Source organism: Bos javanicus, chromosome 1 (genome assembly GCF_032452875.1).
Source record: "Bos javanicus breed banteng chromosome 1, ARS-OSU_banteng_1.0, whole genome shotgun sequence".
NCBI lineage: Eukaryota > Metazoa > Chordata > Mammalia > Artiodactyla > Bovidae > Bos > Bos javanicus.
Genome location: NC_083868.1, coordinates 151,369,812 through 151,395,424, shown reverse-complemented (window position 1 = coordinate 151,395,424; position 25,613 = coordinate 151,369,812). Strand labels below are relative to the sequence as shown.

General features: G+C 40.6%; 1 protein-coding gene across 4 annotated transcripts in view; it reads right to left on the bottom strand.

The window, feature by feature from the left end:
- Positions 1-25,613, bottom strand: part of PIK3R4 (phosphoinositide-3-kinase regulatory subunit 4) — a 78,440-nt gene that overhangs the window by 35,803 nt on the left and 17,024 nt on the right. For 3 of the 4 annotated variants that reach the window (XR_009737892.1, XM_061424876.1, XM_061424877.1), the window contains exons 6-9: positions 23,312-23,533; positions 15,484-15,657; positions 6,368-6,513; positions 3,956-4,159 (exon numbers count right to left, since the gene is read on the bottom strand). Coding sequence is in view for 3 of the 4 variants with exons in the window: in XM_061424876.1 (XP_061280860.1) it covers positions 3,956-4,159; positions 6,368-6,513; positions 15,484-15,657; positions 23,312-23,533 (746 nt within the window). In the remaining variant the exon portion in view is untranslated. The remainder of the gene's footprint in view (positions 1-3,955; positions 4,160-6,367; positions 6,514-15,483; positions 15,658-23,311; positions 23,534-25,613) is intronic. The other variant, XM_061424878.1, reaches the window with a different exon arrangement.

The window sequence follows — 25,613 nt, the reverse complement described above, 5'->3', positions numbered from 1 at the left end:
CCCATCTTTGCATGAACGGTTCCCTTGGTATCTCTAATTTTCTTGAAGAGATCTCATCTTTCCCATTCTATTGTTTACAGCAAAAGTGTAGTCCCTTAATATCCGTCAGACTTCTGCTTCCAGCCATGATGTATAACAGGGACAAGATTTACCCTCTCATTTAAAACAACTTTAAAACCAGACAAAAAATACGATATGACACATTTCAGACACTGGAAAACAGGAAGCACAGGGCTCTGATTCCCCCAGATAAAGGTGAGTCCTATGACTGTCCCAGCTTACTCTTTGGAGAGTTTCCAGGCCATGGCGTGAGGAGGGCGATGGTGGGGGGGACTCAGAGTTCATCAGAGCCACATTCAAGAGACAAATCAGAGTTCCAGGAAGCCAAACGGCCAAGAATGGGGCAGAGCCCTGAAGAAGAGAGATCCCCTGCCAAGCAAGAGCTGTGGTCAGGGCGCCACCAGTCTCCCACTGAGTGCTGAGCTACATGTGTATGAACACCAACACCTGGGACCAGGAAAAGGCAACAGAAAGCAGCAAGCCAAACAACCCCAGAGCTGACAAGGCTGAGGATCACTCACTCTGCTCCTACCAGCCGGAAGTGAGAGACCTCTTGCCACAGAGAACATCATGTCCTCACAAGTCCCTAGGAATCAAGCTAAGCTGGCCACTGACCAAAGGCTGATCTGGATCTCTTCTAACAAAGCTCAAAACCAAGGCTTAACATCATCAAACCAACTCCAAATAACTTTAACTACAAAACAAATCCAACACAATATAGCCATCCTCAGGACCCCCAACAAAATCCACAGATGCTTGATCCTCTAAATAAAATGGCAGCACAGTATTTGCAAGGAACCTACAAACATCTTCCTATATACTTTAAATTACCTCTAGATTACTTATAATATCTAAAACAATGTAAATATTATGTAAAAAGTTGTAAATACAATGTTAACAGTTACCAGTATGAGGCAAATTCAAGTTTTGCTCTTTGGAACTTTCTGGAATTTTTTTTTTTTTTTAATATTTTCGACCCACGGTTGGTTGAATTCATGGATGTGGAATGTGTGGATATAGAGGGCCAACTGTGTAGTGTAAAGGGATTCAGCACCCAACAGTATAAAATTCACAATCAACAGAGAAAGAAAAACGGATGGCCAGGAGTCAGAGATTAGACGAAAACTTACATTTTATTGTATATCTTCTTATACAGCTTTTCAATTTTACACCATGCATCTATACTACCAAGTCAAAATCTTTTTAGTTAAAAATATGTAAAAGTTTAAAATGTTAGTTAAAGTGTCTGTTCTAGTATCTGATTAAATGAATATGAAAAAAACAGGGAGCTCTCATAGATGAGATCAATCTAAAATAATCCTGACATGTGTTACCTCCAGATGGGAAATCCTATTGAAAATCTGGAGTACAGGCAGATTTCAACTCCCACAGAGGTAATTCCAGAAGTGTACTTTAAGTCTATTATCTGGTGCTCTGAATATATCAGAGAAACAACACTAGGCTGCTCTGGAAAGGCCTATTTTAGTCACACCGTATCTCAAGTGTCCCCAAGTGGTACTACAGAAAAGAGCACTGAAGAACCCCGAGCAAAAAAAAAAAAAAAAAATTCTGCAGGAGGGTAAACTCTGCAGAGGCTAATTTCTCCCCTCTGTATTCCTAACATTAGGACAAGGACTCAGTTCCCACCTCCAAAACCGCCTCTGGCTCCAGGCCTCTTCTGGTAATCCCAACAAACTCAGTAGCAAAGGGACCAAAAAGACAGACTCACAAAGGGCTGGAAGAGACGAGCGGCCCAGAGGCCTCTTCCTAAGTCCACATAAAACCCCAGCAAGACTCTCAGCTTTAGTCCCTTATCCTCTGGGCACTTTGAGAGGCACGATGGCACTTTGCGGGGGTGGGGGACTTGGGGAGGCATGCAGAGTGAAGACAGGTTTAGGTTCCAACATTAGCTTTGAAATGTAATGTTCACTAAGTGTGCATGCACAGGAGCTTAACTACCCTCACTGAGCCTCAGTTTCCTTATCTAATGAAATGATGCCAATATCTACTCATCAAACCTATTTCAAGGACAGGCACACAACACAGAAAGTAGACTCACTGCGTGTTCTCAACCTGGGGAAGCCAGTGCTGTGCTGCTGCTGCCCAGGGCCTCGGAGACTCTAGCCTGCTGTCCTTTCCAGCAGCAGCACCTAGCCCTTAAAGCAGAGCATCCTTGCCCCTGAGGAGTCTTCTGAGACTATCTGTGACTAGTCTCCTAAGATTATTCACAGAGACAGCATATCCCCGTTTCCACTCACAGGAAGGAGAGATGAGTGAGGACCTCAAGCACTGAGACTCAGGAATACAAGTCAGTGAGAGTGCAGTGCTTTCACTGGGACCCCAGTGATGGGGGCTGGTGCCGGGGAGCAGCAGGGCCCTGGGGCTGGGAAGAAGAGCAGCAGGATGCAGAAGGGCTATGCCAAGGGTAAAGGGAGGCACGCTGCCCCTCCCCTTGCCCTCCCTTTACCCGTGGCAGCGGAAAACTGACACCCACGGCAAGGTGAAAAGCAACAATCAGGAGCTAAGGCGGTTCCAGAAAATAACTAACGACCTACACGGAAGAGAAAACTTCCGCATAGAAGATTTCAACTTAATAAACAGGATTTGCATGGAAGAGAGAAATACAAAAGAATTACACTATTCAAGCTCCAAGAAACATCTAAACTGGGGTGGTTTTTAATGCATGCGGAAATCTTTTTGATGAGAATTACTTGCTCTGGAGAAAGAACTGGAAAATGTGATTCAATATCCAATTTTCCATAAACTGGAAAATACATCTAATGTACAAGCCAAGGTTAAAAGAAAACTCAAAGAAACAAGCTCTCTGGCAATTCAAGTCATATCAAATTGAAGTCCTCTGAAACACAGGAAACAGAACCACTGGGTTGCAAGGGACTTTCAGAGGCAGCTCAAGTCTCCAGATAAAGTTAGACCTCAAAGAACCAAGATGGGTTATTAACCAGCATCCACAGAAGCCTACTGCAGAGTTCAATCACCCAAACCGATATCTGGGCATCAGACAGCACCGGATATTCAGTAACAGGCATCGATGTGAGAAAGGATTTATCTCCCGAAGCTGACCGATTCTCTCTCCGCAGCAGAGGTGTTCTCTCTTCTTTTCTCTTAGACAAGATAGTGACCGATACTCATGTTCTTAAACATCATGTCCCACAGACTTAAAGACACTCATTAACAGTGACCCCAAGCATTCGCTTTAATGCCCACTGAACATCTTTTCAGGAACCGTACCCTTTATTTCTAACGAGTTACACTCCTACTTTGTCTTCTCTAGGATCCACACGTCCCCTCTAGAACAGGATGCTGAGTCTAGATTTAAATAATGCCAAGCATAATAACAAGGATTCCTAGTTCTAACGAGATTTGTTAACAAGGATTCAGATCCACAGATTTGCAAGATACAGCAGTAAACTGCTGGTTTATTCAATCTAAGACACATTATAAGTCCCAGCATTTCAGCTGTTTGCATGTAGTGAAGACTCTAAATTTTGAGCTGAATTAAACCAAGAGTTTTATTGCATTTGTGTTCTGTAATTTTTTTTTCTAACTGAATTTCTTTATATTTTTGACGAAATATGAAATGCAATCGAGAATATTACTTAAATCTAAGGTTGTATCTACTTTTTCCCTCATGTACATAGCCAGTAACCACAAACAAACTTACACAGTCTCCCATGATTCCTTATTTAACTCAACCCAGTGCCTTATCATCGTCACAGCATGCCTTAGATACCAAAGCAAATGCATATCTGTCAGATTTATTTACTCATTTGCTATGCTACAACTTAATCAAAAATATTTTTACATGCTAGATGTATCCCTCCATGTTTTTATAAAATCTGCATTTAAATGTAAGATTCCGGAAAGGTGATACTACCTGTGAAAGCAACTTCTTCAGCAGCTGTGCTATGGCAGGATCCTCGGGTGGAGGGCAGTCAGGAAGAGACCCGTTTCGCTTCTTCTGACGCATGTGAAGATGTCTGAACAAGCTAGTGATATCTTTAGACCTCAAAGCATAATCAAATATAGAACGACTTACTGGCTCTTTTAAAACACTGAGTAGAACAAGTTTTCTTTCAATCTATATTAGAAAAATAAAAAGAATCAGCCAAAGATATAACATACAGTACAGCTGTTTTCAAATTCAATAAATATAACCTGTGTAAAGTTAACATGGGCATTCATTTTCTAAGAAAACGGGAGATATTGACATCTGCAACTTTTGCTTAGAAGAAAAAAGAACACCAGGGACCTTTAGAGAGTGAAGGTATTTCTTCATTCATTTTTAGCATCTGAGTATACATTTGTGTCTATCATACTTGAATATTACCAATGTCCAGACTAGAAAAGTTTAGACCCCAAGTTTTCTAGATCTTAAAACATCAGATGAATTTCCAGATCTATGAAGTATCTGAAGTTTGCAGGTCTAACAGCCAAAAGGTACTAATCCAGAGAAGATGCTCAACAGCCACAAGGCCACCCTTCAGTCATCAGGTTTTCCCAACAGCTTCAACCACTTCTAAAAAACATTACTCTCTCCATAGAGTTCTTAAAATCTGTTCATTTTTAATCCCCAAGAATATTCTCCTTGTCAATGCATTTATAATAAAAGGCGTTAAACAGTAACCAAGAGGACTTTTTTAGATAGATTTAACTACCTGGTGAGTTGGCCAAAAGAAACCAGCATACAAAGGTATCTTTTGTCTAATCCAAATTGCAGAAAAGTGAGAACTGTGAAGCATATAGATAAGCAGTCTCTCAGCTCCTAAACCTGGCCTTTCAAAATATACAACAATGATAAAAGCAAAAAGTAACACTAATAACAATTTCTGAAAAACAAGGAGAATGGTGCAATTTCTAACAAACCACGTAAATATCAGGTTTATTTTAGTGAAACACAACTAAAAGTTATTACAAATGAATCTAATTTTTCAATCCCAGAAACACTTCTTTCTTTCTTAATAGTTTAAGAGCCAAACTTGCTTGCTTGTTCAGTCACTTCAGTCGTGTCTAACTCTCTGCGACCCCATGGACCACGGCTTGCCAGGCTCCCTGTCCATGGGATTCTCCAGGGAAGAATACTGGAGTAGGTTGCCATTTTCTTCTCCAGTGATAAAGTATGGAGTGAGTGAAGTGAAGTCACTCAGTCGTGTCTGACTCTTTGTGACCCCATGGACTGCAGCCTACCAGGCTCCTCAGTCCGTGGGATTTTCCAGGCAAGAGTACTGAAGTGGGCTGCCATTGCCTTCTCCAAAGAGCCAAACTTCTATGGCTCAAAATAGAATAAGCAGTCAAAGCAGTAGGAATCTCTAGACCTGGCTTCTAAGAAAGCCTTAATAAACTTCAAAAAAGGTCATGTTTTAGCAATATTATCTATCTTTCAAGGATACATAAATTGTTCTCAGGATGAAAATTTTAATTTACAAACTCTATGAAAGAAAGAATGATGATTCCCCACGTTGGATTACTCTATTATGAAAAGTAAAGACGGAAGGCAGTCATAGCCACTTATTTGCAGAGGATATCCAAGGCCATTTTCTCCAACCACAGGGAAGGCACACTGGGCTTATAAAAGTAGGAGAAAGCTAGAGAGGAATAGGAACTTGCAAAAGAAAAACAGGTATTTTAGGATGCTTTAGCAACTAGAATCACCTCTCAAAAGTCCATTCAATTTAAACATCTATCAATATTTTGATAGCTGGCTATTCAGCAAAATGAAGGGTATATACACTGACAAGCTGGATAAATAACTGCCTTGTACAAACCAAAGACCCAAAGTTTATCAACAAGTGCTACACTGCTTAGGAAAGGGTGGGGGAGGAGCGGGGAGGAGCAGGGAGCAAGAGGGGTCAGTTGTCTTTAGATTAAAAAAAAAAAAAAAAACCAGAACCAGTGAGTGCTCTAAAAACCAATTTTGGAAAAAGCCTGCTTCCAATTTATTATCAATGTGGACTTGGGCTGGAATCAGCTATACAAAAGCAGGTCCATCAATATATATTCCTGCTACACTTCCCGTAACAGCAGACGCTTCAGACACCACACGAAAGGAGAAAGGGTGAGCCACGGAGCTGCATTACACTCAACATGATGGACAGCATACCAGCTCCCTGGCTCCTCTCATAGTCCAGAGCGTTTGTTCATTAACATTAACTACCGCAAAAGAAATGTGAAAAGTCTACAGTCCAATTTAAATCTTTAAAAGTTTAAATAAAAATAGGACTCTCCAAACCTTTTTCTTAAAGGGGCACAGTTGGAAGGGAGGGTTGATTCCAAGCTGGAACATGCATACCTGTATTATTGGCTGAGTAATATATGGGTCAAGGTAAGGCATCAGTTTGCAGTAGACATCAGCTGTGCTTATTTGGTGAGCTACCACAGTGATAAATCCCACAGCACCATAGCGTATCCATAGGTTGGGATGACACAGAAAGGGGGCTAAGAGGGAAAAAAAAGGCATGGATTAAACCATGTTCATAAAGAGGTCCGTACTATCAAGATACCATGTTCATAAAGAGTTTCCCACTATTAAGATAAACAAATTTTTACCTTATAACACTATTGATAAAGGGATTATACCAAATGTTACTATCAGGTTGCCTCTGACTGTCCTGGGACATAAACTGAGCCAGGTGAACATACTGACATTATATTATTCCCGCCCATAAATATGAACAATACCATAAGAGAGCAAACAGTTTCCTCTTTCCTTGGGATTCAAACTGTTATGTTTGTAGTCAGGGCTGAAGATTGGGGACACATACTCACTCAAGAGACTGAGTTAAAAACCACAAGACAGAGACCTGAGTCCCGGCAGCACACGGCAGACTGTGACCCCGTATAATGCACCCAAGGGAGGTTCAGGGACGCACAGCCACCACACAGAGGGCAAGGAAACAGCGAAGGCGTTTCTCCTCCAAGTCACAGTTTGGATTAAGGGAATGATCTCACCTGACTGACACTCATTTAAATACAAAGATCTGATTGTATTGAATACAATACTCATGAATGCATTCACAAGGCAATATGAATTGAGACTGAAAGGCAGAAAACATATGCTGCCCATTGTTAAAGAGTTAAGATGTAAGATTAAGCCACAAAATTCAATGAGTATCTTTCACATCTTTTAACTATTTTCTGTATGACACTTAAAGTCAATGATTTCAACTAACTGAAGATTTAGGATAAAAGTCAAACAGCTAAACTAACTGGATTTAACAACAATAAAGCAAAAACCTATTAGTTCTGAGGATACAAAGACATCATCATTTAGAGAATACTGACGTCATAAGAAATTCAGGCTAACAGAGAAATAAGAATTCTGTCATCACAAAGTCAATACTATGGTGGAGTGAGATGCTCCTTTTGTCTTCCTTTTTTACTCTACAATCAGTACAACACCAAAAACTCAACAAAGGTGCCTCTGCTCAACACAACCAGGTGCAGAATTCCACTTACCTAGACGTCTAGAGGTGGGGGGACCGGAGCAAACAGGGAAGGTGGGACCAGGGAATACACAGTGGTGACTGCAGTCTGCCCTCTGCCCACAGCAGCTGAGCCACGGCCCCAGAGGCGGCGGCTCTCACGGCTCTGGCCTCCCCTGCAGCAGCACCGACAGCCTCCGGTGACCGGGCGGCAGTGGGCCAGGACCCCGTCCCCCTAGTCACAGAGGTGCCCACAACTCCAGCCCCCACACCTCCCGCCACGGCAGCAAAGCCCTCAGACCTTGCAACACCAGACTGGTCAGAGATGGGCCCGTGACCCCAGCTCCTGTCCACCCTCCCCTCTCCTGTGAGAGCAGTGCCTGGGGCTGCACGTGACCAAGGGCCCACTACCCTGGTGCCCGGGCTGTGACGCTAGCAACAGCGGCAGTGCAAGGCACACCGCCACCAGAGGCTCGGGAGCAGCCAGGAGGTTGCGGGGCGACACCTCTAACGAGGCAGCAGAGGGTGGGAACCTCGGGCTCCCAAAGATAACCAGAGGCAGCACAGACAAAGGAACTTTAAAAGTTAGGCTATAGTGCCACCTAACGGACAGCAGAGAAAGACTGCTGCCTTCCAGCGTGGTGAATCAGAATCAAGAAGTGTTCACTATTTCCAAGGCACAGGAAGAGAAACACTCTCATCAAGCACCCTGAAGACAGCAGGAAGATTGTGTCACAAAAAGGAAATGAAAAATCTCCAGAAACTAAAGCCACTGAATACAGGGATCTGACAGAGAATTCCAGATAGCTGTCATGAGGAAACTCAAAGAGCCACAGGAAAACTCACAGAGATAGTCCAGTGAGCTCAGGAATGAAATTAATGAACAGAAGGAACACTTAACCAAAGAGACTAAAACACACACACACACACACAAAAAGTTGTTTGCACTCATGATTCTGTCAGCGAGCAAGGACGCCTCTGAGAAAGCAGAATGGCACCAGCACCCGAGAAGGACCACCCCCTTCAGTGACCATCCCACCCAAAGGTCAGAAGGCATCTTCTGAGGTCTTCTGGAGCCCCGCACAGGGCTCAGCCTCTGCGACTGCAAGGAGCCCGCCGAGGTGCGCGAGGTGCGGGCAGGCTTCCCCGGAGGAAAACAGGAAATCTTTCTCCCGATTCACCAGAAAAACACTGACCACCGTCATCGCTGCAAGGAGGTCCCAGTGTCTGAAACTGAAACCTTTAAACCCCATGTCTCTAGAATAAGAACACACGAGGAGCCCCTTGTGCTGGGACTGGCGAGATCCAGCCCTGAGCCTCTGGAGTGGGAGCACTGACTTTAAGCCTAGACGACCAGAGAACTAACCCTAGGGAGTATCAAACAGTGAGAACTCACACACAGGAAACCACCTGAATATAAGACCCAGCATCACCTAACCACCAGCAGCACCCTGTGCAGGATGCCTCATCTGAACAACAAACAAAACAAAAATACAAACCCAATCATCAGCAGACAGGATCACCACCTCACCCAGCCTTGCCCATCAGAGGAAAAACAAACAAACAAACAAAAACTCAGCACAAATCTCACCCTATATGAAGCTTACACAAACCACTGGACCAACCTTAGAGGGCAGAAACCAAAAGGAAGAAAGAATTCAAGCTTGAAGCCTGGGAAAAGGAGACCTCAAACACATTAAGTTTAAAAAACAATCGTGAAAAGTCAGACAAATATTACACAAATGAAGGAACAAACTTAAAAACACAGAAGTCCAAATAAATGAAGTTCAGTTCAGTTCAGTTGCTCAGTCGTGTCCAACTCTTTGCGAGTGCATGAACCACAGCATGCCAGGCCTCCCTGTCCATCACCAACTCCCGGAGTTTACTCAAACCCATGTCCATCGAGTCAGTGATGCCATCCAACCATCTCATCCTCTGTCGTCCCCTTCTCCTCCTGCCTTCAATCTTTCCCAGCATCAGGGTCTTTTCAAATGAGTCGGCTGTTCGCATCAGGTGGCCAAAGTACTGGAGTTTCAGCTTCAGCATCAGTCCTTCCAATGATATATATGTCATATATATATAAATAAATGAAGAGGAAACTACAAATCAAAACTACAGTGAGATATCACCTCACACTGGTCAGAATGGCCATCGTCAAAAAGTCTACAAACCATAAATACTGCAGAGGGTGAGGAGAAAAGGGAATCCTCTTGCACTGTTGGTGGGAAAGTAAACTGATAGAGCCACTATGGAAGACAGTATGGAAATTCCTTAAAAAACCCACCATATAACCCAGCAATCCCACTCCTAGGCATATACCCTGAAGAAACCAGAACTGAAAAAGACACATGTACCTATGAGATGTTTCATATAAACCTCATGGTAACCACATGGACTGTAGCCTGTCAGGCTCCTCTGTCCACGGGATTCTCCAGGCAAGAATACTGGAGTGGGTGGCCATTCCCTTCTACAGTGGATCTTCCCCACCCAGGGACCAAAGCCAGGTCTCCCTCATTGCAGGCAGATTCTTTACCATAGGGGCCACCAAGGAAGCCCATGACATCCTTATATGTGGAACCTAAAAGCAAATGTTTCAAATTAACTGATCTGCAAAGCAGCAAGAGACTCACAGACTTGGAGAATGAACTATGGTTGCCATGGGGAAGGATGGTGGAAGGCACAGGTGGGGAGCTTGGGGTAGATTTGTGCACATTGCTATACTGGAAATGGATAAGCAACAGGGAACTACCCTATAGCACATGAAACTCTCTCAATGTCACGTGGCAGCCTGGATGGGAGGGGAGTTCAGGGAGAATGGGTACATGTTATGTATGGCTCAGTCCTTTGCTGTTCAGCTGAAACTATCACAACAGTGTTAATCGGCTATAACCCGATACAAGATAAAAGGTTAAAAGGAAAAATAAGACCCAACTATATATGCTGCCACCAGGACACTTACCTCGGCTCTAAGGACAAACATAGGCTCAAAGTGAAGGGACAGAAGACTCCAAATTACAGCCTAAACAGAAGGAATGTATCCATACTCATATCAAGTAAAACAGGCTTCAAGCCAAAAAAGGTAACCAAAGACAAAGATGAACAGTATATAAGGATAAAATGGACAATTCATCAGGAAGACATAACAGTGATTTATATATACATACACACACACATAGCTAACTCAGGAGCATCAAAACATACAAACGATCATTATCAGACCTAAAGGAAGAACTGACAGCAAGAGAGGAACTAAAGTGAGTGAAGTCACTCAGTCGTGCCCGACTCTTTGCGACCCCATGGATAGTAGCCTGCACCAAGCTCCTCCATCCGTGGGATTTTCAAGGCAAGAGTACTGGAGTGGGTTGCCATTTCCTTCTCCAGGGAATCTTCCCAACCCAGGGATCAAACCCAGGTCTCTCACATTAAACAGATGCTTTACCGTCTGAGCCACCAGGGAAGTCCAAGAGGGGAACTAGGGGACTTTAACACCCCACTTACATCAGTGGATAGAGCATCACCCAGAGAGAAATAAACCCACACTTGTGGACAAGAGCACATGATACACAATGGAGAAAGGCCAGTCTCTTAAACAGTGCTGGAAAAACGGAACTAATGAAAACATAAACAGCATGCTCTCTGACAAAAGTCTTGGCAAAAATCTTTAGACATGTCTCCTCAGATAAGAGAAACAAAAATAAACAAATGGGGCAACACCAAACTAAAAAGCTTCTGCACAAAACAAGAAATCGTCAACAAAATAGACAACCTACTGAGTGGGAGAAGCTATCTGCAAGGCCTGTAGCTGAGAAGGGGTTAATGTCAATATATATAAAGAACTCAGACAATTCAACAGCCAAAAAACAACAACCTGCATAATAAATGGGCAGAGGAGCTGAATTTCTCCAAAGAAGACATACAGTTGGCTGGCAGACACGTGAAGATTTTCACCATCATTGATTATAAGGGAAATGCAAATCAAAATCACAATGAGCTATCACCTCACACTCTTAGCATGGCTGTTATCAAAAAGATGAGAAACAGCAAGTGCTGGAAAGCGTGTGTAGAAAAGGAAACCTTTTTCACACTGCAGAAGTGGAGACTGGAGGAGTCACTATGGAAAACACTGTGGAGACTCCTCAGAAAGGTGAGAACAGAACTCCCATAAGACCCAGCTATTCCTGGCTGTTTGGTGTGCCACATGTAAGTGACTTATCCGAACAATAAAACATTAATTCAAAAAGATGTATGCACCCCTATGCTCATTACAGCTTTATTTACAACAGCCAAGATGGGGAATAACCTAAGTGCCCGTCAATGGATAAAGAAGATCTGGAATAAAGATGGGATGGAATGTTAATCAGCCATAAAAAAAGCAAAATCTTGCAACGACATGGACGGACCTTCAGTGTATTAAGCTAAGTTAAATATGTCAGACAGAGAAAGAAAAATACCATATGATTTCACTTATGTGTGGCACACAAAAAACAAACAAAAAATAATAAATGAACTCAGCCAAAAAAAAAAGCAGCGTATAAATACAGAGGACACCGTAACAGTTACCAGACAGGGAGGGGCAGGGAGGAGGGCAAGACGGGTAAAGGGGATCAACTGAACGATGGTGGACAGAAACCCGATTTTTGGTGGGGAGCACACTGCAGTGTGCACAGAAGCAGAAATACAATGCTGTACACATGAAACCTGGATGACGTTACAAACCAGGCCCAGTTCCATAAACAATAAATTTAAAAAATAAGAAATGATAAAAAAAAAATCCTATTTTGTACTAATATTACTTAAATAGGGCAAGAGAAAAAAATTGTTCAAGGTATCTGTCTCCAGAGTTTTTCCATTTCCAATTCTTCTACACATGGAGGTGATTTTGGTTATTCCATTAACACCCTACAGCTTCTGAGACAGCCAATGATGGAAGGGCTGGAGTTTCCCTCTGACAATAAAGAAAATGAGGGCTGGAAGAACACTGAAAAACCTCCAAAAGGTAACTCAATTCAAGACGACCTGGCAGAAGTTGGGCAGAAGACGAGGCTGAATCAGCGGTCCAGTCCTCTGTGTTACCTGTGTTACAGTCACACCCTTACCTGGCGCTCACCTGCACAAAGGGTCCATCTCCGCCCGCCCCTCGTCTCAGTCACAGCACCTGCTCTAGCCAATGGAACGTCTGAGGTGTAACAGACAGAGGCTCGAAATGCGCAACACAGCTAGGCTTCTGCCACCACCCAGGACGTCACCTGGGTAGCTGCTGCCCCTCCGACATGGGCCCAGGAGGGCACAGATACATCCCAGTCCCCACAGACAGTCCGGGAGACGCAAGGCCTGAAGCAGAGCCACCCACAGAGCTCACACCTAGATGCATGATGAGAACCTGACTGAAGCGCTTCCTGAGATCTCGTGGTTGATTTTCGCACAGCATTACTGTGTCGGTAAGCAGCTAACGGATACAAAGAACTTCAAAGATGCCAAATACAAGAAAACAGAATCAAGAGGATTTTCCGTAAAACATCCAATACACTCCCAGTTTTCTGGGGACAGGTGGAGGGAAAGGCAGAGGCTTCACAGGTGGCTCAGCAGTGAAGAACTCGCCTGCCAGGGAAGGAGACGCAGGTTTGATCCCTGGGTCGGGAAGATCCCTGGAGAAGCAAATGGCAATCAGCTCCAATATTTTTGCCTGGGAAGTCTCATGGACAGAGGAGCCTGGTGGGCTACAGTCCATGGGGGTCGCAAAGATTCAGACATGACTTGGTGACTAAAAAACGAGGACAAGAGGGAAAGGTGAGTTTTCATAAATTCAAAGTGGGAAGCTTGATTAGTATCATTCACGATCATCACCACCACCAGCACAATTCCCACCAAGAATCTCTAGAACAGACTAGCCACACACAGTTTAAAGACAGAACAGAGAGATGCACACAGTTTATCATCTGTTTTGTAAGTAGGTGTTTCTAAGTTATTAAAAACGTTTTTCTTTTTTAAACAGTTCAAAATGCCAACAAATGATTATTTGCTTGATTTTTCTCAGCAAGGCTAGTCTTCATCTCCATAGGTAGTATCAAATTCAGTTCTAGTTCCAAGGAAGTTCCACATCCAAAATAATCCAAATCCAATGTACCACACTGGATTTATTCTATACCTCAAGATAATTATTTTTACGTTAAACTTAAGATACTTGAAGACCCCGACTAGAAACAGCAGAACTCAGAAAAAATCTCTGTAGATTTTGACGAGAGAGGTAAAAAACTATCTTTTATGATAATTTTTGCTTAAAAATTGACAGACATCCATTTTGCAGATAAATAAAATGCTACTTATCTACTATAGTAAATCTCAAAAACAATTTCCTAATAAGCAACAGAAGGAATACATTTATGTGAAATTATAATATACAAGTACATATTTATATACAGAGGATTTTCATTACAATGCAGAATATCAAAGTCAAAAGCAAGGAAAATTTGACCCTTAAAAGGCAATGCCACTTTCACAGGAGGAAAAAAAACAACACTGATGTGAGAACTGAGCAGGAAAATATTCCAAGCAGCAAGATATTTGTTAGGATGATACATTTTCTCTTTAATATTCTTATGAAAAGTGGTGCTTTCTACATCTGCCTTATACTACATAGGACAAGAAACTCAAAAGACCTTCTAACATCTTTTATTATATTAATAATTTTTGCTTCCCAAGCTATTAGCTCTTTAAAAACTGAGGAAAAGAGAGAGATGATTCCCTCAAGGTTTAGTACTTTGTAGATTACACACAAAAAAGTATTTCAGTGTAGCAGAGATTTTTATCATGATTACATTACCAATACTCAAAACTTCACTATTAAATTCTTTTTAACATAATCTTCCAAAAATTCAAATTAGGATTACAATCTAAAAGAATGATTATAGATATTGGAGTATAAAATAAGAAATCTACATATACTCAAGTCTCCACAATTTTTTTCTTTTAAAAATCTATATTCATGCATAAAAAGTTTTAGAAATTTTATACCTCTACTATCTAACCATCTAATTTAAATAATCAAAATAATAATTTCTTTGTCTTTTTTTCTCCAAGGATTGCCTCAAGAAAAACTTATCAACCAAATCTAACTAATTTTGAGTTTTTATAAATTTTATTGGCAAAGCATTAAGCAGTAATAAAATATTATATCTAAAAAGGTAATTGTCTAAGATTTCATGTTTTCTCAGTACAAAGCCAACTTGCAATCTCATACTGGTTACTTCCTTAAAAAGAAGTGGTAAGAAAACTAAAAGCTTCTAATATTTTTATTTTTACAAAGGGTCACATGTATCTGTTCTTATTCTGAATTTAAAATTGATAAACACAGGTTAACTATTATAAAGGTCAAGGAATTAATCCTTTCATTGGTTAATAAAATTACTAACAGTAGTAATGGCAATACTGCAAGTGTTTAACTGGTGATCAGTGTAATGACAGAAGTCACAGACAATCTTTTACATACAGTCTCAACATAGCTAACAATCAAGTGTCCAAAAACATAAGCTAACTCTTAGGGCAGTTAAAGACTTTATCTACATTGTATTAAAAAAAAAAAATCTTCATCTTTCCAGGATCACCAAGACTTAACTACAGATTAAAACAAAGATGTATTTCCCAGCCTGGGCTGGAGAACCAATGCTCCTGTGAGTGGCCTGCTTGTCACTCACATATAACATGAGTGCAGGCATAAGCATGCATGAGGGTATGCACGCTTGTGCACACACACACACACAAGAGACCCAAGAGCTGAAAATCTGACTGTAGATTGTCTAGAAATTCCACAATGCTATCAATCAGTTGTGGTCATTCCCTTTCCCAGGGAATCTTCCCAACCCAGTGATCAAACTCAGGTCTCCTGCACTGCAGGCAGATTCTTTACCATGTGAGCCAACAGGGAAGCCCATATTTCTCTTACCTTTCCCTCATTTTCCCATCCTAATTTTAAGAAGCAAAAACTTACCAATATCACTGGCAAACTCGTAGACATGGGGTTTTTGCAGCAGCCCTAATTGACACATACAGGTAAGGGCGTTAAGAGCTTTCACAATAACAAATTCCTCAGCATCACTAAGACCTTGTTGCAGCAGGGGTTTGAGAATTGAGGAGCTCTGCCAGCCAACATAGGCAGCGACGCCTGAAAAAGAGACGCAACCATACGTGATTGTTTTATACCTGAAAGTACAAATGTTATTAGTGAAAGTGCTAGTTGCTCAGTCGTGTCCTCAACTCTTTGTGACCCCATGGACTGTAGCCTGTCAGGAATGTATTCATGGAATTCTCCAGACAAGAATACTGGAGTGGGTTACCATTTCCTTCTCCAGGGGACATTCCCGACCCGGGATTGAACCTTCTTTACCACTGAGCCACCAGGGAATAAAATGAATCAAAAGCCAAATATATTAAGCAATAACCCACAGAGAGACACTGCATTTCCTACCCAGCACAATAAATAAAAAAGACCCACACCAATGCCAATCATCAAGAAATTCTGCGATGCCAAGGGGAAAAAGATCCTATAAGCTTACAGAAAGGAAAATACAGATCCCTTAAAAAGGAAGTAGAATTAGACTGGCATCAGATGATCATTTCAGCACCCATGCAGGCTAGAACACAACAGGGCAAGATCTTCAAGATTATGGAAGAAATGTTATACCCAAACTGTCAATAAAATAAGGATACAAAAATGAGCCATCATGAGACATGCAAGAACTATACGTGGTTACCTCCCATGCAAACATTTCTAAGAAAGTTTCTTGAGGATGTTTGCCAACAAAATGAGGAAAATGTAGAAACACAAAATGGTAGATATAAACCAAGAATTCAAGGGGGGAAAAGGATAAAACCTAGTAAAGACCTAGAAATCAATCAGCCCAAATTAAAACTAAAAGTCAATAAACTTCAAAAATGCTATTAAGAAGAAAAATGGAAGACATTACAAGCAATAGATAAAACTAGGAAGAAAGAAGCTAGATATTATAGACAGAGTGAAGAAGGTATATTTTCTCTCTAAAAGGAAAAGAAAAAAGTCAAACTCCAGGATGAAAAAAAAAAATGTTCAAGAAAGTCATATGTAAAAATGAAATAAATTACCATGTACTATGTATGTGGTTGTTTGCAGAGGACAGAAGAAAGAATCCATTGACCTTGACGCTACAGACATTCTCATCAACTGAGAGAGTCATGGCATCAGAACTGTGGTGAAGCAATTATAAATACTGCCCACTACTTGGTGCTAAAGTCAATAAAATTTACATACTCATGTAAATTATTTTGAATTTTCAGAATCACAAGCAGAAGATACAAGCAGAAGATAATTTAAATATCATCAACTATAAAAATGCAATTGTTAGTTGAATTAGCAACCAACAGAAGAAGCAGAAAGAAAGAAAAAGATAAAAAAGGAATGAAGGAAGTGAAGGAGGAAGGAGGGAAACACAAAATTCTTTGCAGTCCAAATCAGAAGGCCAATTAAGAAACAACTGAATTACGTAAAGTTACAGAAACAACAATCTAAAAATAACCACTGCGAACACAGTGACCAACACCTCAAAACAGAGAGGACAAGGGGGATCAGATTATGATATGAGTGAGTTAACTCTTCATCTGGCACAGAAAAAAGTCAAGAGATAAACTATAAAACTGATACTCCTAAAAAGAATAATATGAAAACACTACATAAGATAGCGATAGTCACCTGAAGGCGGCAAACCACAACCACGCACCAGGGTACGTGCTGTGAAGTGCAACTGCTGCCTGTCACACATCACTTCTTATGTTTTGAGTAATTTGCAGAAGCGTATTTCCCTTATAATTGAGAAAGAATTTTAGAATTTTTTTCTGTAGTAAAAGAAAAAACACTGTCTAAAATTCCAGTGAATTCTATTTAGAAACTTTACAAACTAAAACGTGCAACAAACTAAAATAGCTCAAAATATTTTGGAAAGGAAGACTGACATTTGGGGAGCTTATTCTACCAGATACTAAAGTTGTTAATAAATATATAATAATTAGAATATAACTATAGAGAGTATAATATGGAGTAGCAAAGTGAAAAAAAAAATCAATGGAATAGGATACCCAGAAAAGCGACCCTAAAAGATATATGCATGAAACAGATACTAATAGAAGCTTCACAAATTAATGGAAAATAAATGAAATGTTTAGTAAATAGTGTTGGGAAAATTGGTTACATTCCTGAGAAAAATTTAGATTTCACCTCATACCACAGCCCCAAATAAAGATTAATCAAGCAGTTCATGCTATGCTGTGCTTAGTCACTCAGTCGTATCTGACTCTCTGCAACCCCAGGAGTGCAGCCCGCCAGGGTCCTCCGTCCATGGGATTCTCCAGGTAAGAATACTAGAGTGGGTTGCCATGCTCTCCTCCAGGGGATCTTCCCAACCCAGAGATTGAATCCAGGCCTCCTGCACTGCAGGCCAGATTCTTACTTCTACGTAAAAAAAATAAAGCTTTAATACAAAAAAAAACACATGCATCCAATGTATAATTAACCTAATTCTGGAATGGAAAAAGATTTAAGTGCAAAAGTAAAAAAAAAAAAAAACAAGAAGGAAAAGATCAAATAAATTGACAACACTAAAATTATTTTAAATGACATAAAAAATTATAGTCAACTTATTTGAGAAAAGATTATTTGCCATAGAAGTGATAAAATGTTGTTTTTAATGTAGATATAAAAGGCTCAAAAAATTATAAGAAAAGCATAACACCATCCAAAAATGGGAGCCAGAATAATAGATTAAAAATTCATAGTAAGAAATATGAATGAGTAATCAACATGAGGAATTTTTTTCACCTCCAATGATAAGCAAATAAATATACATCAAAACAAGTCATCATTTTAAGCTATCAACACTGATTGAAGCCTAGTCCATACTGGAAGGCTGTGCAATACTATTGAACAATGCCCACCAATGATATTATCGCTTTGAAAAGCTTACAAAATGTGTCAAGTTCTAAAAATATACTCATATTATTTAACTCAGTAATTAAAATTTCTGACTCCCAACCTGAGAAAATAATCAGAAGAAAATATTCATGTAAATGGTTAGATGTATAATTGAAGGCGGGAGGAGAAGGGGACAACAGAGGATTAGATGGTTGGATGGCATCACCGACTCAACGGACATGAGTCTGAGTAAGCTCCGGGAGTTGGTGATGGACAGGAAAGCCTGGCATGCTGCAGTCCATGGGGTTGCAAAGAGTTGGACAAGACTGAGCAACTAAACTGAATAGATGTGTATAATATATGTTGACCAAAGTAAAAACAATCTAAATATTCAAAAGAACAGTTCATTAAATTTTGGTAAAACTATAATAAAATATTTCTACTTATTAAATTATGGTTTCAAAGAATTTTTAATAACATGAGAAAATGTTTAGAATATACATGTTACTAGATAAAGGTTTAAAAAATAACAGGACTGAGAAGTAATATAATACATACAGAGCACTTAGGTGCTAGGCATTATTACATATGTTAATTCATTTTATCTTCAAAACAACTAGTGGGTTAGTAATATTGTTATCCTCATTTTACAGACAGGGATACAAAGGCACACAAAAGATTAAATGATTTCCCCTAGAACCACAATCAGTAGGTGACAAAGCCAGAACTTGAACCTAGCAATCTGGTGTCAAGAGTGGCTGCTCTTAAACACTCGATGCAAGTGTTCAAGAGCAACCAAATCAAAGCAAGATCCTTCTATGACCCACCTTCTAGAGTAAGGAAACAAAAACAAAAATAAACATGTGGGACCTAAATAAACTTAAAAGCTTTTGCACAGCAAAGGAAGCTATAAGCCAAGGTGAAAAGACAATGCTCAGAATGGGAGAAAATAACAGCAAATGAAACAACTGACAAAGGATTAATTTCTAAAACATATAAGGAGCTCATATAAGTCAATACCAGAAAAACAAACAACCCAATCAAAAAGTGGGAGAAGATCTAAACAGACATTTCTCCAAAGACATACAGATGCCCAGCAAACACATGAAAGGATGCTCAGCATCACTTATTATTTCCCCAGGTAGCTCAGATGGTAAAGAATCTGCCTGCAAGGCAGGAGACCCAGGTTTGATCCCTGGACTGGAAAATCCCCTGGAGGAGGGAATAGCAACCCACTCCAGTATTCTTGCTTAGAGAATTCCACAGACTGAGGGCTCTGGCGGGCTACAATCCATAGGGTCACAAAGAGTCAGACACTACCAAGTGATTATTAGAGAAATTCAAATCAAAACTACAATGAGATATCCACCTCACACTGGTCAGAATGGCCATCAGCAAGAAGTCTACAAACAATAAATGCTGCAGAGGGTGTGGAGAAAAGGGAACGCTCTTGCACTGTTGGTGGGAATGTAACGGATACAGCCACTATGGAAGACGGTATGGAGATTTCTTTAAAAAAACTAGGGATAAAAACATCATATGATGCAGTACTCTCACTCCTAGGCATATACCCTGAGGAAAACAAAATTGAAAAGACACATGTACCCCAGTGTTCACTGAAGCACTATTTACAATAGCTAGAACATGGAAGCAACCTAGATGTCCATCGACAGGTGAATGGATAAAGCAGCTGTGGTATGTGTGTGTGATAATAGAATATTACTCAGCCATAAAAAGGAACACAATTGAGTCAGTTCTAATAAGGTGGATGAACCTAGAGCCTATTATATGGAGTGAAGTCAGTCAGAAAGAGAAAGATAATTTATTAAAGCATATATATGGAATCTAGAAAGATGGTACCAATGAGTTTATCTGTAGGGCAGTGATGGAGAAACAGACATAGAGAACAGACTTATGGGGTGGGTTGGGGGGAGTGGGTGAGATGTATGGAGAGAGTAACATGGAAACTTTCATTCAATTCAGTTCAGTCGCTCAGTCGTGTCCGACTCCTCGAAGCACGCCAGGCCTCCCTGTCCATCACCAACTCCCGGATAGACAGGCAATGGGAATTCGCTGTATGACGCAGGGAACTCAAACATGGGCTCTGTATCAACCTAGAGGGGTGGGTGGGGAGGGAGACGGGAGTGAGGTTCAAGAGGGAGGGGACATATGTATACCTATGGCTGATTCATGTTGATGTTCAACAGAAAACAACAAAATTCTGTAAAGCAATTACCCTTCAATTAAAAAAATTAAAAAAACACAGTGCTGCTCTTAGCCAGTACATAACAGTGCCTCACAGCATACATGGCAGAATGGGACGACGGGTGGAAAGAAGAGGCAAGGGTGACCCAGAGGAAGGGAAAAAACAAAACACTAACAGAGGCTGTACATGGGCTGGAGAACTGGAGGGGAGTTGTTTTCTTTAAGCTTTTTAGATCTTCCAATTTTTCTACATCTGTGCTAAGTCATGTCAGACTCTTTGCAACCCTGTGGATTGTAGCCCGCCAGACTCTTCTGTCCATGGGGATTCTCCAGGCATTAATACTGTAGTGGGTCGTCAGGCCCTCCTCCAGGGGATTGTGACTCAGGGATCAAACCCACATCTCTTACATCTCCTGCATTGGCAGGCAGCTTCTTTGCAACTAGTACCACCTGGGAAGTCCAATTTTTCTATAGCACATATATATTAACTTTTATACACAAAAAATAAATGAAAATTACTTTAAAAGTGAAAAAGGAACATAAAGGCCATGTTTCAAAATACACATGGGGGTTTTGCTGGTGGCCCAGAGGTTACAAATCCACCTTGCAGTAAGTACAAGGGACACGGGTTCCACCCCCAGTAGGGGAAGATCCCGCACGCTCTGCAGCAACCAAGCCTGTGCACCACAACTACCGAGCTCGCGCCCTGGAGCCTGCAAGTCACAACTCCTGAGCCTGCGCGCTGCAACTGGTGAAGCCATGCACCCGGAGCTTGCGCTCCACGACAGAAGTAGCCACAGCAGTGAGAGGCCCACACTCCACAACAAGAGGAGTCCTCGCTCGCCGCAACTAGAGAAGCCCAAGTGCAACAACAAAGACCATGCAAAAAATAAAAAGCCAAAAAAAACCAATCAATCAATCTTTTTTTTTTTAAAAATCCACATGAACTGACCAGTAAATAAAGTTTCAAGAACTATCTTTTACAAAGAAAAGAAATAAAAACAAGATTACTTAAAGGAACAAGACAGACAGAGGGAGGTGAGAAGCAAAGGATACCGTGTCTAGGAGCTGAGTTAGCTGGAGTCCAAGACAGAAGGCTGAGATGAATCAATGAACTAATGCAAAAGTTAAAAACAAACTAGAAAGGTATGAAAAGAGGAGGTACAGTAATCTCCAGTTATAGCAAAGCAAGAACAGTAATTTCAAGACTTTTCAAAAGTAGGAAGTATCCTTTTCTCTACCACATTATACAGTTATATTTGCAGAAACAGGAATACTATTGCTAGATGAGTTTCCTTCCTATTTTTATTTTTTAGGAAAAACATCCAACAGCAAACCTTTTATCAGTTACTTTCCCAGATTACTGAAAATCAAAACCTATAAACTCCACAGCTTCTGCTACATGAGAAAGTCTTGATACCTGTAAAGCTTACCAGTGTGCAGAACCGTTTTTAAGCTTTTTTGAGTTAACAGACAAGTTTTACAATCATGTGTAAAATGATATATAAAGGGTTAGTGGGTAATTGGGAGAAGGAAATGGCACCCCACTCCAGTACTGTTGCCCAGAAAATCCCACGGACTGAGGAGCCTGGTAGGCTGCAGTCCATGGGGTCGCTAAGAGTCAGACATGACTGAGCGACTTCACTTTCACTTTCCACTTTCATGCATTGGAGAAGGAAATGGCAACCCACTCCAGTGTTCTTGCCTGGAGAGTCCCATGGACAGGGGAGCCTGGTGGGCTGCAGTCCGTGGGGTCGCACAGAGTCGGACACGACTGAAGTGACGCAGCAGCAGCAGCAGCGGGTAATTTTAACAAGATAGCTTTAGCACATAATAGTTCACAAATAACCAAATCTAAAATTGAAAAGGTCAGTACAATCAGGTAGAAAACAATGAGTTATTACTCCAAAATGAAAAATATTAAATCTTAGTGTAAAACATGACTTAATCTACTCAAAATAAGTTCATTTCTAATTCTGAATCCAAATACAACAGGAATTATATGTAGATAAAATACAAGATTATTTCTCTTCTTTAAATAAATCTGAAAATTAAGAATTGCAACATTTTGAAATAGTGGGAAAAAAGTCGACTAATTTTTCACAAATTTTTGGTTTTACAAAAAAGCAAAGCCTGTAAGCTTCCTTTTTAATTACACTGATTTTCAATCATAATTATACTGTTATTTTCTGATTGTAAAAGTGCTGCATGTTTACTATTGAAAATTTGACGTATTTGTAATTTGTAATTTCATTTGTAAAAATGAAAAAAAGAACCCAATTACCTGTAATCCCAGCCCCAGAAATAATCACTGTTCACATGTTAGTATATTCAGCCTTTTTAATAAACATATCATTTGTTATTATTACCTATACTCAACTGAGTTCAGTCACTTTAGTAACACTTCATGGTACCTTCCCAGGTCATTAAATATTCTTTCAGAACACACTTTTTAATGACCACATGGCATCCCTTTGTATGTGCGTCTCAATCTCTTGATCAGCTAAGATATTTCCATCACCCAAAAGCATGAAGACAGACAGAAATACCAGGAATTCATTTCCTTTTTAATGAAATTTGGTAGTACTGTCACCTTTCAGACCGCATGGAAGTTATCTGTTTGAGAAGATAATTCAAATCTTAAAGATAAATTTGAAAACAAACAAAAACGTACCAACTATACTATCAAAAAAAGCTCCACGAAGATGCCAATCATTTTTATCATTCAGGAAAGTGATCATGTGGGACAGCAAAACATCATTAGCTTTCTGACGTCCAAAGAATACACACAGCCGTGTTATCCCATTTTCCATTAAGGTTTGTTTCACGATATTTTCAGGGTCACTTAGCAAAGTGACAACTTTCTGCTGGACCATTTCATGTAAGGCTTGGAGCTCTAAAAAAAGAAAACAAAGAAAAATGTGATCAATTTTCTTTTCTCCACACGTACAGACCCAGTCTTTCTCACTCCTTGCAGGAAACAGAATGATCACAGGAGCCGCCACAGAAAATGTGCAATCACTAACCTTTTCCACTACGCAAAGCGTGGAAGGCTAGCTGGGAAGATGAAACATAGATCAAAAAACACAGCAATAAGCAGATGCTACAAGCAGGGCCACTACCTTGCTATTTACTAGCTTTATTTATGAGGCTCAGAGAAAAAGGCTACAGGGAAGCACCAGAGAGATGCTGTCCAGTAAGATTGACCTAAGGATGCGAAACCGCTTAAGACTGGTCAGGATATAATCTGATGGTGCAGGTGTTGGTTAATTACAGTTTAGAAAGCCAGAAAACACACTGCAAGTCCTGACAAGACTTCACATGATCTGGCCACCACCTCCTTCTCTGATCTTATCTCCTACCCACCCTTCATTTTTCACTCATTTATTTACTCAGTTGGTTGTCTTCCCCTTACTAAAACAGTCTCAAGAGAGCAGGGATCTTTTCTGTCTCACTTACCACCATATCCCTAAATGCTCACAGTAAGCACACAAACTGCCTGGTGCCAAGCTTATGTTTAACAGTTATCCACTGACTAAATGAATGAAGGCGGAGCCCACTTCTGGTGCAGCCACTGTCAAGGGAAAAGGTGGTCTGAAAGACCCAAGTCTATATTCATGTTAAGAAAAACTTTAGATTAACTCCCCCAAAGTTTTATTGCCTAACTTCATTAGTTAAAACATCCAAGGACTTTCCTGGTGGTCCAGGGGTTAAGAATTCACCTTGCAATGCAGGGGACGTGGGTGTGAGCCCTCGTCAGGGAACTAAGATCCTACATCGCCTGGAGCAACGAAGCCCCTGCGCCACCATGAAAGATCCCAATGACACAGTGAAAATTCCGAGTGCCCCAGCTAAGTCCCAATGCAGCCAAATAAACATATTTTAAAAAAACAAACAGTCCAATTACATGCTTATAGGATGTACAACAGTATTATTTTCCAAGTAATTCCAAGAATTTCCTGATACATTATTTTATAAGTTTAAAATTATTCCTGTGTCTTCAACTCCAAATAATATTTGTTGCATAAAATGGTCCATTTAACAAGTAAATGAGACACTATAGTTGTCTTCAGTGCAGTTCAGTTCAGTCGCTCAGTCATGTCCGACTCTTTGCGACCCCATGGATTGCAGCACGGCAGGCCTCCCTGTCCATCACCAACTCCCGGAGTCCACCCAAACCCATGTCCACCGAGTTGGTGATGCCATCCAACCCTCTCATCCTCCGTCGTTCCCTTCTCCTCCTGCCTTCAATCTTTCCCAGCATCACTGTCTTTTCCAATGAGTCAGTTCTTTGCATCAGGTGGCCAAAATATTGGAGTTTCGGCTTCAACATCAGTCCTTTCAATGAACACCCAGGACTGATCTCCTTTAGGATGGACTGGTTGGATCTCCTTGCAGTGCAAGGGACTCTCAAGAGTCTTCTCTAACACCACAGTTCAAAAGCATCAATTCTTTGGCGTTCAGCTTTCTTTATAGTCCAACTCTCACATCCATACATGACTACTGGAAAAACCATAGCCTTGACCAGATGGACCTTTGTTGACAAAGTAATGTCTCTGCTTTTTAACATGCTGTTTAGGTTGGTCATAACTTTCCTTCCAAAGAGTAAATGTCTTTTAATTTCATGGCTGCAGTCACCATCTGCAGTGATTTTGGAGTCCAAAAAAATAAAGTCTACCACTGTTTCCCCATCTGAAAAGTAGATTTCTCTAGTTTTTCTGAACTAGAAATACCTTAGAAAACATCTTAGTATATTATTTGACTTACAAATATTCAACCCAATAAACATTAACTAAAAGCCTGTTAAAAACCTGTTATCGATGTAGAGAAATATGAGTCAGGGATAGACCTTACAGAGTTCACCGTTATATTGTTGCTTTATGATAAAAGGTATGGGTTTTGATACAAGAATCATAGGTAGTATGAAATAAACAGTTTATGACTGAGTGTATGTCAGAATATTCTTACATAAGCAG